This window comes from Mustela putorius, unplaced genomic scaffold (assembly GCF_011764305.1).
Source record: "Mustela putorius furo isolate JIRA1106 unplaced genomic scaffold, ASM1176430v1.1 tig00000508_pilon_pilon_pilon, whole genome shotgun sequence".
Lineage (NCBI taxonomy): Eukaryota > Metazoa > Chordata > Mammalia > Carnivora > Mustelidae > Mustela > Mustela putorius.
In genome coordinates this window covers 4988894-5002831 of record NW_025421402.1, presented here as the reverse complement: position 1 = coordinate 5002831, position 13938 = coordinate 4988894, and the positions used below count along the sequence as shown (strand labels likewise).

The 13938-nt window shown below is 50.7% G+C and overlaps 1 protein-coding gene across 16 annotated transcripts in view; it reads right to left on the bottom strand.

Annotated features, from left to right (window-relative positions):
- Positions 1–13093, bottom strand: part of NFASC (neurofascin) — a 178137-nt gene extending 165044 nt beyond the window's left edge. For 10 of the 16 annotated variants that reach the window (XM_045081084.1, XM_045081085.1, XM_045081082.1 and 7 more), the window contains exon 1: positions 12930–13092. In XM_045081084.1, the coding sequence (XP_044937019.1) occupies positions 12930–13036 (107 nt within the window). In that variant the 5' untranslated portion in view covers positions 13037–13092. Of the gene's footprint in view, positions 1–12929 lie in introns of all 16 variants that reach the window. The other 6 variants (XM_004756402.3, XM_045081077.1, XM_045081076.1 and 3 more) reach the window with 3 other exon arrangements.
- Positions 13094–13938: the final 845 nt, after the last annotated feature.

Genomic DNA, 13938 nt, shown 5'->3' with positions numbered 1-13938 from the left:
GGCCAGTCTTCCAGGCGACAGGGGATTCGTTTTCAGCCTGGCCTGAACTGGGAGTCTTTATTCCTACCAGAGAGGCAGCATGCTGACTGTGCAGAACCACAGACAGGAAGCAGACTTCTCAGACACAGAAAACCCTAGGGACACTTGAAGAGAAGAGAGGGGGGAAAAAAAAGCCAAAATGGCTTTTAAAAAAAAATGGGGATTTAGCAGAGAAAATATTGAAGCAACACAATGGATAAACCCTCTGTACTTAAATGTAAACTCGGTAAATTCCTAAAGCTGAAAAAAGTTCTGGACGCTATAATCCCCGCCCTGCTACAGGGAAGTAACCTCCCAGCATGAACTTCATGAAATACGTAAGGGAAAGGTCAGCCAAATTAGAGCACAGCAAGAGGACAAATGTGGACCAGATACAAACAGAGACTTAGTCACAGCTCAGCGAGGAGTGCGATATTCATATCCAAAGTCCACCGAGGGATTTGTTTGTGGTGCCTGTGAAGTCACTTGAGTTTCCTCTCTAGTTCTCTTTCTCGGCGTGGATTCAGTTGGTCTCAGCCGATACCTGACAAGGCCCCAAGTTAAAGAACTCGAGGGGCACCTGGGTGGCTCAGCCTTCGGCTCAGGTCATGATCTCAGGGTCTTGGGATCGAGCCCCGCACTGGGCTCCCAGCTCAGTAGGGAGCCTGCTTTCCCCTCTTCTCCCCACTCTTGCTTTCTCTCACTATCTCTGTCATCCTGTCTCTCCCTCTCAGATAAGTAAGTAAAAATCTTAAAAAAAAAGAAAAAAGAAAGAAAGAACGAACTCCTCAAATACACACAGATAAGCACCCAGACCAGGTGGATCCCTCGGTGACGGGTCAAACCGTGCGAACCAGCCCTCTCCCCTCTCTTCCAAATATCTTAGCCAGGCTTCAGCCCGAATGTGTCCCTGTTCTCACAGCAGCATTGCTGAAGCCAAGAGAGGTGGACAGATAGACAGAAGACACTGGGACCTCCTCCCTGGGCTGAAGCTGTGGGAAGAGATGGGCCCCTCCCCCTCCTCACCTGAGGAGGGAGCACTAGCACCAGGCAATGAAAATAAAAATAACCCATTGACGTTACACCTGTGGATGAGGAGAGGCTCATGGGATTGCTCCCTTTTGTGTTGCCATTTTCTTTTATCCAGAATGAAAGGGAAACCTAGGTAGGCGAAATAGATGAGGGCTGGGCCAGTGCCTCTGTCAAGCAGAGGGCGGGGGGTGGGGCGGATTGTGGGGGCAGACATTGATTCTCCTATAGGCGAAGGTGTCACAGCCTCTGCCTCAGGGCCTGAGGAAGACTTTGAGCAATGTCTTCACAGTGCAGTGTTGGCCAAGACTCAGAAGGCTCCGGGGCCATGCCCTCTAACGTTCCCTAATGGAAGACTGGTGTTTCTGTGATAGCCAGCCTCTTATGTCACTCTTTAAAACAAGTGAGCCCCAAACAAGAAAGCTTCTCAAACCAAGGGACCATCAATCAGCCCGTGCTGGAACCCAGCGCTGCCCACGGGGTAATGAGCCAGGAGGAGGAGAATCTGGCATCAGAGCCAATCCCAGCTCTGCCACTTGGGATAGAGAGCTGTCCTACTTTGGGCAAGCAGGTTCCCATCCAGAGCCCCCATTTTCTCAGTGTAATCAGGATCATGATACCTCACCCAACGGTTGTGATAAAGCCCTGGACACAGAGTAGGCGACCCGTGAGTGGTACCTCCCTAAGCCCCCTTGGTCTTCTGTAGACAGAGGCACACGTGGTGGGGCCTGGGAGGGTCCTTTAGAACAAGAGCTTGCAACAATACCTGTGGCTTCATCCCACCACTTTGAAAATGAATTCTTTTTTTTTTTTTAAAGATTTTATTTATTTATCAGAGAGAGAGAGGGGGAGAGAGAGAGCACAGGCAGACAGAATGGCAGGCAGAGGCAGAGGGAGAAGCAGGCTCCCCGCTGAGCAAGGAGCCCGACGTGGGACTCGATCCCAGGACACTGGGATCATGACCTGAGCCGAAGGCAGCTGCTTAACCAACTGAGCCACCCAGGTGTCCCTGAAAATGAATTCTTACACAATCTCGTCTGCATAACACCTGCATTTCCAGACCCCCTTTTCCAACATTATTTTCTACTTAAATAGCCCCGTTAGGTAGGTGTTATTATTCTCATTTTTACAACTGAGAAAAGTAAAACTAAGGAATGTTAAATAACTTGCCCTACTCATCTTAGACTCCCCCATCCCTCCGGTCCTCAGCTCCTCGATCCAGAGCCCGCTCTGCCACCCCACACCGGCATCATCATCCCTTCAATATAGACTTCCTGAAAGTTTCCTAAGTTCCAGGCATGGTTCTAGGTACTGGATGCCCTCTCTGACTTGTCATCCCAAGAGTAGCACTGTCCTGCTCTAAGCCAGCCGTTCTTCGATCCCTCGTGGCCGATGGTACATGCAAGGGAGCGGTGGCCAGAGTGATAGACGGGGACACATCATGCTGTTACCAGCTGAGCTGACTGAGGATGACTGTAGGGCATGACTGGTAATCTGCTATAAGACGTTCTGTGCCCTGTCTCTTGGGGTAAGGAAGGCACAGTCAGGTGGAAAGCATATCAGAGGAAAGAGAAAGACCATCCAGATGGCCAGTGGTTCTAAGCAAGGGCTGAGATATATACATATACATATACATTCTGATATATACATATCAGAATCATGGAGGGGGCTTTTCAAACATTCTGGTGCCTGGACCCAACTCTCAGAGATTATGTTATTGGGCTGTAGAGTGGGTCCCAGCGTCTGCATATTTTGAAATCTCCCCACGTGAGACTAGCATGTTTCCAGGTTGACAACCCACAAACAGGGCCTTGCCTGTTTGCTGAGTATGGTCTGCCGACCAGCAGTACTGGCAACCCCTGGGAGCTGGTAAGGAATGCAGAAACTCAGGCCCAACCAGACCTCATCATTCTGCCTGTGCACTTTAACAAGGTCCCAGGTGACTTGTGTGCCCACAGAAGGTGGGAAAGGGCAGGCTCCTTCCTGTGAGTCAACCAGAGAAGTCCCCCACCCTAGGCCCAGCTGGGAGACACAGCCCACCTGCTCCCCATCAGGCAGCGCACACTCCATGAGGGTAAAGCAGGGGAGCTCAGGTGACTGTCGGGAGCCACGCCACCAAGCTCTGCCTTTCCTGTCTCTCTCAGAGCTGCCTGACCCCGCGTCACGGAGCTCCGTGTACAAGAGCTGCTGGGGTCCCAACAAAACCCTTCTGTGCTGGAAGGAATTTCAAGAGCTAGACCCTGTCACCATTTCAGTGACCAGAAGAAAAGGAGTGTCTTTCTCTTCCACACAGCCCTCTCTCCCTTCCCGAGTACTCTTTAAGGAAGAGGCCAGCTCAGGACAGCCCCGCCTAAGCCCAACCCCAGTGAGACATGGAGCTGCCTGACCAGCCATAAAGGCAGCACTGTCCTTGGAGGCAAGGAGGTGGCTGGTACCAGCTACGCCTCATGAAGAAGGGAATCCTCGAGGAGAGAATGCCAGACAGAGACACACACAAAATCTTGCCCCTGCTGGCATCCTGCAACCCACTCGCAGATCTGCATCCCTGCTACCACTCTGTCTTTGTTTCTGTCTATCAGTCATGTGTGTGTGTGTTGTTTTCACACGTGCCTGCCTTTGCTCTCTCATTAGACTGAGAGCAGCCATCCCGGCTCCTCCTTTGTCACTGCCCACAGTACCAAGTACAGAGACTTACACCCAGCAGGGGCTCAATAAATATTATTTGTATTCATGTGCACACATTTTCTAGGAGCCAAACCCATAGCTCCAGGCTAACAAAGAGAGCTACTCACTAGCAGGCGTTCATTAAGGATTACTATCAGCACACTGAGATTCTACGGGAGAAAACAAGAAAACTGTAAGGCACATCTTCAAAAAGCATGCAGTCTGGTTTAGGAAATCAGATTATATGTGCCAAACCTAAGACCAGAGACCCACGGAAATCGAGCACATTTATGATAAGGTTAGGCACGCCTATGTACACTGCATATGCCAACACAATGGAAATTTTGTACTCCGGTCTTTTGACAGGTTATTATTACTTACTTACAGAGTGGCTTTAAAAAAAAAAAAAAAAAGATTTTATTTATTTGACAGAGAGAGATAGCACAAGCAGGGGGAGCTGCGGAAGGAGAGGAGAAGCAGATTCCCCACTGAGCAGGGAGCCCGATGTGGGGCTTGATCCCAGGACCCTGGGATCATGACCTGAGTCAAAGGCAGATGCTTAATGGACTGAGCCACCCAGATGCCCCCTGGAGAGGTTTTAGACACTCTGAAATGTTGAGTAGAGGGAGTGCATTTTCACAATGAAAGAAGAAATGGGCTGAGACTCTCATGTAAATACAGACTCTAAGGCAAAATTTACTAGGCTACAAATTGGGTCATTTTAGCATGCAAATGTGCACACACATGGTCTCGCCTTAAAAGGGCCATTTACTAGTTCCCCCAATCCACACTTTTGCTTTCATTACAAGGACTGCAAAGTCAGATGGGGTAAACTAGGCTGATGCCAGAAAGCCCACGCATTTCCTAGTCCTAGCCAGAATTGTTTTCTAGATCCCTTTGGGTTGCTCTAAACATTCTCTGGCTTTACCTTCTAACCTGGCATCATTGGGGAGGAAAATCTTTCAGAGGCAGGTCAGCACCCTGGACAGCAGCAAGCTCCCTCCCTAAGCCCGCGAGAGAAAGTTCCAGCATTCCGGTTTGCCCAACGCCCTTTCAGAAGGAACTAACTCTCAAACACCATCCCAGACACAGAGCAAGCTCAATCAAGAAGCTTCAAATGCTCCTCACCAACTACTCAATCAAGGTCGGGATTCTCCACACTCTGGCCCCAGCCAGTCCCTTCAGCTATACCTCCCACTGCTCTAGTCTGGCCAGTACAATGCCTGAACACAGCTTCCCTCCTGTGAACCTTTGCTTATGTTCCTGTACCCCACCAGAAAGGTCCATTTCCTCCATCTACTCAAACCCAACCCATCCCTAGGCCCAAACCAGCCTCTGCTTCTCTTCAAAACCTTCCCAAAGGACTTTAGTCTACATGAATTTCCTCTCTTCTCTGATATCCCAAAGCATTATTGGTTTAGATAATGCTTTAGGGAACTTAATTACTTATCCTCTGCACAATTACTAGGTTTATCTGTTATTTTTAAAGTTCCCAGTGGTCCAGTATGTGAAGAACTACCTCTGCCAGCAACTAGCCGTGCAGCCACGAGCAGAGTATGTAGCCCTTTTGAGTCTGTTTCTTGGTCGGTCAAATAATGATCTTGGATTAGACCATCTCTAACATTCTCTGAGATTAAAGATGCTCTCAAAACAAGAAGCCACCTAGAAGTGTGCCATGCAAATAGAGCCTTTGAAGACTGACTGTAGGTGCAACAAATATTATATATATTTTATAATATATTAAAAAAAAAAAAACCCACAAGGCATAGCCCAGGGCTTGGGTCAGCCAGAGAACTCTGGTTTAGTTCCCAACGTGAGTCCCAAAGCCTTCAATTCCACTCAGTGTGTGCTGATGATCAGAAAGAGATCTAGTTTCTGTCCTGTCCTTGTCTACGTCAGCATAGGAAAATCGCCTGTGGCCTCAAAGGCATTTTCCTTCATAAAGAACATGTCACCACCAACGTGTGGAAAAATACCACACAATGGACATTATAACAGTGTCTCCAATATAAACACACACGTACAGGCCAACCAACAGCTGACAGCGGTGTTAACTTCACCACTAATGATGCATAAGCCCAGACAGACTATGGCAAATAACAAAAGGCATCATCTTTGGTGATGCCCCCAAATAAAACATTGGCTAATCTCACAGGTAGAAGTTCCAGAGGGGACGGAGAACTGACTTAAAATTTCAGCTCAGTGTTGTACTTCCTGTCAAAAATCCTAGTTATAATTCTTCCTTGTGTTTGAAATCCTATTCTCAAAGCATTCAGTTTATGGATCCACAGGCACAATAAGATATAGGGATGACTTTTCCTCCCTCGTACCTGGAGAAATTAAGGCTCACAAATGTTCAACAACTGTTGTGTTGCAAATAAAGATCTGAACAGAATCAGGATCCAGTTGGACTAATTCCACTAACATAGGCAACATGTACCCCCCCAAGCACAAACACACATGAACATACACACACTCTGAGAAGTCTTAGTAATATAAAGAGACAAGTTACGAAACTCACTGACCCTGGAACTGGAAGATTCCACGGAATACTTGCAAAAGATGCTACTGCCAAAGGAAATTGGCCAGCATCAATAAAGAAGGAGGGAACTCTCACCGGGAAAAGTCCTTGGAATTGCTCTGCCAGCCATTCACTTGCATCCCAGAAAATCACAAGATCAGAGAACAAAACTTAGCATCTGGTCAATCCACCCCCACTGGCCTAAACTAGATCCAGGACAGTGAGCTCAGCACAAAAACCATCCTCTTTTAGGCACTCCCCCAAGCTGGTCATGCTAAGTTTCCAGAAAAGGAAAGCACAGAGAAGACTCCAGCACAATAAGGTTAGAAGAGCAAAGACTCCAGCACCCTGGGTCCTCTACAATTACATCTCAATAAACCGTCCCCAACACATTCCCTCACTACTGAATTACACGCACCCAACCATACCATTTATTCATTCCGAAGATCTGCACATTCCTACTCTTACTCCAAGAGTTCTGATTATTAAGTCTTCAAGTTTTGCTATCTCAAGACCTCAAGTACTTCCTCTCGCAAGAAGCTTTTCCAGATCACCTAAGCCTAACATAATCTCCTGCCAATCTTCGAGCATTTACTGTCTGGAATTAACAAATGTTTCTTACATATGAACACATATCTTCATTTCTCTTTAGGGAGGAGACGGGGTCTCATGAGCCTCCAGAAGATGGTGCCGGACCCCTTGTGCCCACAGCAGGTGCTCAACAAATACTGGGTGATGATGATGACAACGAAAGGACCTTCTCAGAGGTGTAGCTCCCACTGAAGGGCAGAACTAGGTATAAAGCTCCGTGCACCTGGGGCTGGGTGGGGTGGGCGGAAACAGCCCAAAAGAGAACCCACAAGTCAACAGCGGCTCGCACAGCCTTCTTCCAAGTCTGGGTGCTGGGGGCTTTCCTCATTCTAGGACTGAGTGGGAAATCCTCCCTTCCTACCCCTGAGCCGCTGATCCCAGGCTGTTTATCTCGTTAACTCTGTTGATTGTGATCCTGGTAAGAGGTTCTGAAGCCCTCCAAGCCCCTCTCTAATTAAATTCATTAGAACAGATTGGGGCTTTCTTTCAGCATCTCAGAAAAATTAACAACACGATTAGCATCATAATGACGGGGAGAGGGGCTGCCAGGGAGGCCTTTCAGGAGGGGCTGGCCCAGCTTGGGAGGGGATGAGTGAGGAGGAGCAGGTGAAGGAGGAGAAAGCAGATGCTCAGGCAGCTGCTTCCCAGAGAAGGGAGTGGCAGGAGAGAGGCAGGATGACAACGGCCCCAGGAGATGAGCCCACCACACCGCAGGCACTCTAACTTTATCAAGGCATGACCTTTGGGAGAAGAAGGGCAGGACAAGAAATTAATCAATGACATATTCCAGAGACATGAGCTTCTAGGACAAGAGACTTGCAGCAATCTTCTGCTTTTACAAACAGAAACACATTTAAGCTCTGTTCAGGATAGAGCCGGAAGTAAAAGAGAAGCCCCTCCTGCTTTTCAGGGTGATGTCCTTTTCCTATAAGACTTCACCACAAGGACCTGGGGAGAGCAGGCTAGATGAGGGAGGTCACTTCTTTCCCAGGGAACCCGCACCCATCAGGTTTTAACTGGTGGGTTACACCTGGTGGGTTCCCTCATCTAGGATAATCTCCTCTTCCACCAAGTCAAGGGATTCTGCAGGCCTCAGCCCCACTCTCACCTCCTCTGTGAAGAGCCACTGACATTTGGTGAGTACTTATTACCAGCCAGGTGCCCTGCTGGGGCCTTCACTGCCTTCTCACATTTAATCCTTAGAACAGCCCTGCAAGGTTCATATTAACATCTCCACGTTACAGATAGGCAAGCTGCAGCTCCTTGGAAGAACCAAGGTTTGAATGTAAGTCTGACCTCAAAGGCTGAGTTGTTTCTACTACGCCTGTCACCTCCCTGACTCTAACAGTCATATGGAGGGATCACTCTTGAAGTTCTACTCTCCAGGGTCTGAAGACTTAATTGCATACTGTCTTAGATGATTCCTAAGAGTTGTCGTATATTTCCATGTATTTCCCCCATTTGAAAGTTTCTGTATCCTGCAGAAGGACATAGGAGGTACTCAAAGATGTATGATAACTGGGCCTTTCTAATAGATTTTCCTAGACAGCCTTGGGCTAAAACATCCCAGGTTTTTATTTTTACTCTCCAGTAATATATAGGAGAGGCATATGAGCTTTGATGGCAAATACACACAGGTTTAAATTCTAGCTCTACAACTTACCTGTTCTTCAATCGTAAATAACCACCTTTCTGACTCTGCTTCCTTATCTATAAAACCAGAATCCTAGCAATACTTCTTTTTTTTTTTTAGGGTTTACCCTTATGAAGATTACATGAAGTGATGCATACAAGCACAGAGTAGAGTGCCCAGCACACAGCAAACCTAGAATGATGACTATGATAGTATGACACTTATTTTTCTTGGCCTGCCTCGAGGTCTAAGGAAAGGAGGGTGGCTCAGGAGTTCTCCAGTTGGCTGGCACAACCTGACTGGTGCTGCTGGTCAGCAGAGCTTCGGAAGTGCCTACTCAAGCACCCAGCACGGCCATTAACTCCCAGAGCCCTCCCCTGTAAGCCCAAGGACCAGGCCGGATGCATCCAACCTCTGCCCTTGCAGTTAGGTGTGGGCTCTAGCTGGGCATTTTGAGTAAATGCTCCAAAGTTTGATATCGAGCTGCTCTGGCCAAAACAGGGTGTATCTCAACTGTGGAAGACAATCCTACCGTGTCTACCATGACCCCTCAGCCATGCTCCTACAATGCCAAGAACTCATCCAGCCCCTGCTAGAGCATTTCTTGTACTGAATTTTCCTTTGTTTTTGTTTCTGTCTCTCCAACTCACTCAGACCCCAGTCCCTAGCACAATTCCTTGGATATATTCAAAGACTCAGGACACACTAATGAAACGAGCTAAATTTAGTGTGTGGGGAAGAAGGGGCCTCCTCAGACAGATAAGACTGAGGGTCTCCATCCTCACGTTCTTTCCCAGTTCAACTGTGGATGTGCCCGGTGTCCTGTGCTCAAGGGAATAACTTCAAGGGGAGGCCCTCCCCCACCTGGACTTCTCTGATGAATCCCACCTGGTTCTGACCTCCCCAGGACACCAAGACCCTTCCCCACCTACCAGAGCTTGGGATTTTCCTCCTTATCTTGTTTCTGAGCACATACCTCGGCGTATACTTGCTACTTCCCATCAGATAGTTAGCTCCTGGGACAGCAGACTGGGCTTCTTTTCCTCTGACTCCCTGTAACATTCTAAGCATACCCAGACCACAGTTTGCCCCTAAAATACAAGGGCTTAGGAGATGGTAATGGGAGAGTTGAGTAGCCTTGAACTTGCCCCAGAGTTCCCTCTGGGTGCCCTCCCCCCATGGGCTAAAGCAGCACCCACTGAGGTTCAGCTGTCCTAGCTCTTCCCCCTAAAGCCAGGGATCTGGTAATATCTTACAGCTCACCTCCTCTTCTATCCTTTTCCTTAGTCGACTTTAGGGCCAGACTGGACCTGCCCTTCTGGACAGACTCACCCAGTCATCTTCATGGTTCTGGAAGCGAGGGGGCTGATACCACTGGAATGGAGGACCCGCCTCTCTACATCCTTGTCCAGATGTTCTCGCTCAAGCTTATCTGCGGTGCTTGTCTGTTTACTTGTCTCTCTTCTCCGGGACACTGGGAGCTCTGAAGACCAGACGCTGTCTCAGTTTTCATCTCTACAAGCCCCACACGGAGCAGGGCAGCAACTGCAGGCTTCATTTGTATTTGCTAAATAAATAAGTACGGAGCCCGGCCTTAAGCCGGTTGGCCTTGCCCCCAACCCTCGCTCCCCCACACCCCCGTCCTCCAGGCCCAACAGACTGAAGACTAAACTACTCTGTCTCCCCACTCAACTTTCTGGTGTCCTAAGGATTTCTTTTTTGTAAAGACTAAGTGATGAGCCTCACATGCCAGCTCTCTGATGGGCTTAGAGGACAGTGGTGCCAAGGGAAGGGAACAAGATGCAAGAACAGAGTGATGGGAGCCTTCGAATTCTGTCCCTCGGTCACTGCAGAAAAGGGACCTTCCTCTGTACCTCCTCCTCAGATAGCCAAGCCAGAACTCCCCCCACCCCGGAGAACAGCCACCTCCTCAATGTGCCCCGAAAGCAGCAGCCCCGGAAGCCAGTCGGCTTCAGCCCACAGGGAGCCCGCTGCATGTGGCTCCAGCTCTCCGGAGAGCCCACTCCTCTTTCTCTGTGCCTTGATTTATCTCTGCGAAGCCTCTGTGATGCTAAACTAGGGATCTGGGATAACAGTCATTGCACAAAAGCAGCAAATACGTACCTTGTTATCAGAATCCCCCACATAACCTCAGCCCCAATCAAGCATTTCAACGTCAGAACCTTAATCCAATCAGCTCTCCCGGAGAGCTCCAGGTGTTGCCTCCTCCCCCGGCCAGGAAAGGCCTGGGGAAGCTTCCTGCCCCACCCCCTATGACGGGAGGGGGCGCAGAAAGGTTACAAAGTGGTGGGCAGCCAGCCCCCTAGACGCATGCCCCTCCCCCTTGCCAGGCAGTGCCTAAGTCCCCTTTAGGGTTGTAGCACAGGAGCTGGAGTCCAAACACTGGGATTTTTAAAGAGAGGGACCCTTACGGAGATGGGACAGAACCCATCAGCAATGTGCTATTCACCCCCAATTTAAGCCCTGGGGATTTAGCTGAAGTCCCAAGACAGGAACTGGGCTACCATCCCCTGTCCGAGGGAGCAAACACAATTTGTGGGGTTAAATGTGAATGAGTCTCTTTTCCTCATTTGTGCTATTCTCATTCTTTATCTACACACACACACACACACACACACTTTCAGCTGAATCCAAAGGGGAAGATATTAATCCCTCAGAAGTGCAACTCAAAAAAACAAAAAAGGAAGAAAAGAAAACCCAGCAGTTTTCTCAACACACACACAAAGAAGGGCCAACTCCGTCAACACAAAAGATTAGAATGACACTCCCCCTCCCCAATTTCGTCCAATTCCTCCTGTAGCGCAATTCCACCAGATCCAACCATCCCCAAACCAGAGCGGAGGACAGGTTTCTGCCTTCCCTCTTCTCCCTGTTCCCCACTCCCACAGCTGGTATGGCCCCTGTCCTCCAGAGCCTCCACTCACCACACACATTTTCCCCGGGCTTCTCCTATTTATGTCTCAAGTTCGGTGGGTTCTGAACCTGCTGGTCTCTGGCCCCATACAAACAATTCAACTCCTGCCCAACCATGTCTCAAAGGCCTGCAGTCTGCCGTCGCTGGAGCTTTGATTGGGCCCCAGCAGGGCTCATCATGGTTCCAAGGGTAGCTACACCAGGCCCTCATCCCAGGCAGACAGACAGGCTGGAAAGGGGCACTGTCATCTATTCCTCCAGACTGGGGGAGGAGGCATCTCTGCCCAACACACACACACACACACACACACACACACACAGCCTGCTGCCAAATGCCAAGAAAGGAATCAGGAGCAGAACCTGGCTTGAGGCAGGAGAGGGGCTGCTGTGGGGACCAGAGTCTAAGTGATTCAGCAGTCTGCCCTCTCTCCAGCCCAGCCCATGGGCCACACTCATGGCAGCTGTGCCAACTTGGAGACTGAAGAAGAATTGTCTCTAAAATCCAAAATTCTCCAACCTTCCAGCGGGGCTCCACATCCAGGCCTTTGCATCCCAGAGCTCAGAACAAGACCAGTAAGCGGTCCTCAGCCATTCCCTTGGACCTTGCCTCTTGCCCAATCTAGTTCCCCTATGCTTAGCACTCCCTCCCACAGTCCATCTAGGAAACCAACCTGAACCAGGGAAGGCTGAGGAACACAAGAGGCCGACTATCCCCCAGCATCCTTCACCCCCAAGCCATGAATTGGATCAAACATGAAGAAAGAGGTTATAAGTGGATTCCGCAACCGTGACTACATCAGGCCTTCAGAGCCCTAGGCCTCCCCAAGCAGGGAAGGAGGGCCCCGTGTCAGGTGATGGGGGCTCAGTACAAGCCTTGTGGATACACAGAGCACCAGGAAGGGCAAATGGGAAAGGTGATGGGGGGCAGGCCAGCTAATAGACATGAAGGGGAAGATGGGGTTCTTGAGAGGGACTATAGTGCAGGAGGAAACCAAGAGGCAGCTGGGAAGCGGCTGGGACAGGGTGTGCAGAGGGACCTGGGGAGGACAAAACTGAGGGAGCAGATGGAGAGACAGGCACACAGAGTGACGGGATATGAGGTGGGGATGAGGACAGGGGAGGCCAAATTGAGGGGCTGATGTGAGGGATAGGAAAGATGGGGTCATCCAGAGCGGGGTGTGGAGGTAAACAGGTATAGGGCAGCGCTGTGGATGAGGCAGGGACGGAAAGCAAGGAGAAGAGGTCGAGGATGCAGGGAGAGGGAGGGAATGAGGCCAATGAGACAGAAAGGGTGTTGGGGTGGGCAGGGGGGTGAGAGCTGAATGGGGGTGGATGCAGATAGCCACAGAGCAGGATGGATTCGGGGCAGGTGATGGTGTGGAGACGAGAAGGGACGGGGATGTAGTCAGAGGGGGATGGGGACCGGTCGGGGGATGGAGACGGGCAGAAGAGGGCGGCAACAAGGGGGTGTCGCTAGATGGGTTTCCAAGACCCCCGTTCTACCGCACCCCCACCTGTCCGGTATCCGCGCTCGCCTACCTCCGAGGGCGCGGGCTCCGGCCCTGGGCGCAGTCCGTGCTGTCCGTCGCCGGCGCCGCCACTTCCCCCGCGTCCCCTGCAGCGCCTCTCGCCGCCAGCCGCCGCATTAGGGCAGAGACCGGCCCGTGCGCGTCCCCGGGCGGCCGGCGCGGCCCCGCCGTCCTGCGTGCGCGCCCCCGCGCCCCTCCCTTCGCGCGCCGGGCGGGGACCCGGACGGAGAGGTGGGGGCAGGAAGATGCTCCGAGCGCCGCCCCGCCCGGCGCGTCCGGGAGCGGTTCGCTAGGCCTGCGCCGCCGGGAAAAAAAGCTCCTCCCTTCTCTTCTCCCCGACCCGCTCACCGGCATTGGAAAGGAGCGTCCGGGAAGCCCCCGCGGTATCGGGTTTTGCCCTGAAAATGCCCCTCCACCATCAGACTGTGACTTCTTGGGGGCAGAAATGTGTCGGAGCGCTTGTGTTCCCAGGGAGACTTGCTTGCTCCGGGTAGACTCTCCAGGGACGTTTGTTGATTGAAGAATGGTTGGGATCCCGAATTAGGGGTGTCAGAAAGTTGCGATTCCTGCAGGGGCTAGCGTGGTCGTCGTTTAAAAACGGGAGATTCTGTTCTGCCCTCCGGGGACGCAGGCCTGATCCCAAACTTGAGATAGGATGGAAGAAGTCCAGTGACCGGGAGGCCAGAGATCTCAGTGTTAGTCCTGGCCCTGTGACTAAGTCTCTCACAAGGACATGACACTTCCTCAATGTCCTCCTCCAATGAACAGTGAAAAGTTGAGGGCGGGATCTTACAGGTAACTGACAAAATGTTCCCCTCTTCCGTTGGCTGTTTTGAGACCTGCAACCAGAGCTATGGGGTAAGGACTATGTCATGGGAAACAGAGGACCGTCCATTAGGGCAAGGGCCTGAAAGCATAGCTGCCCCTGGGCAAAAGTTTCTGCAGGACCCTCATCTACACAAACAATCTGATTTCACTCATGATCTCCTCAGCATCATTCTGGCAGCCTGGCCTCACAC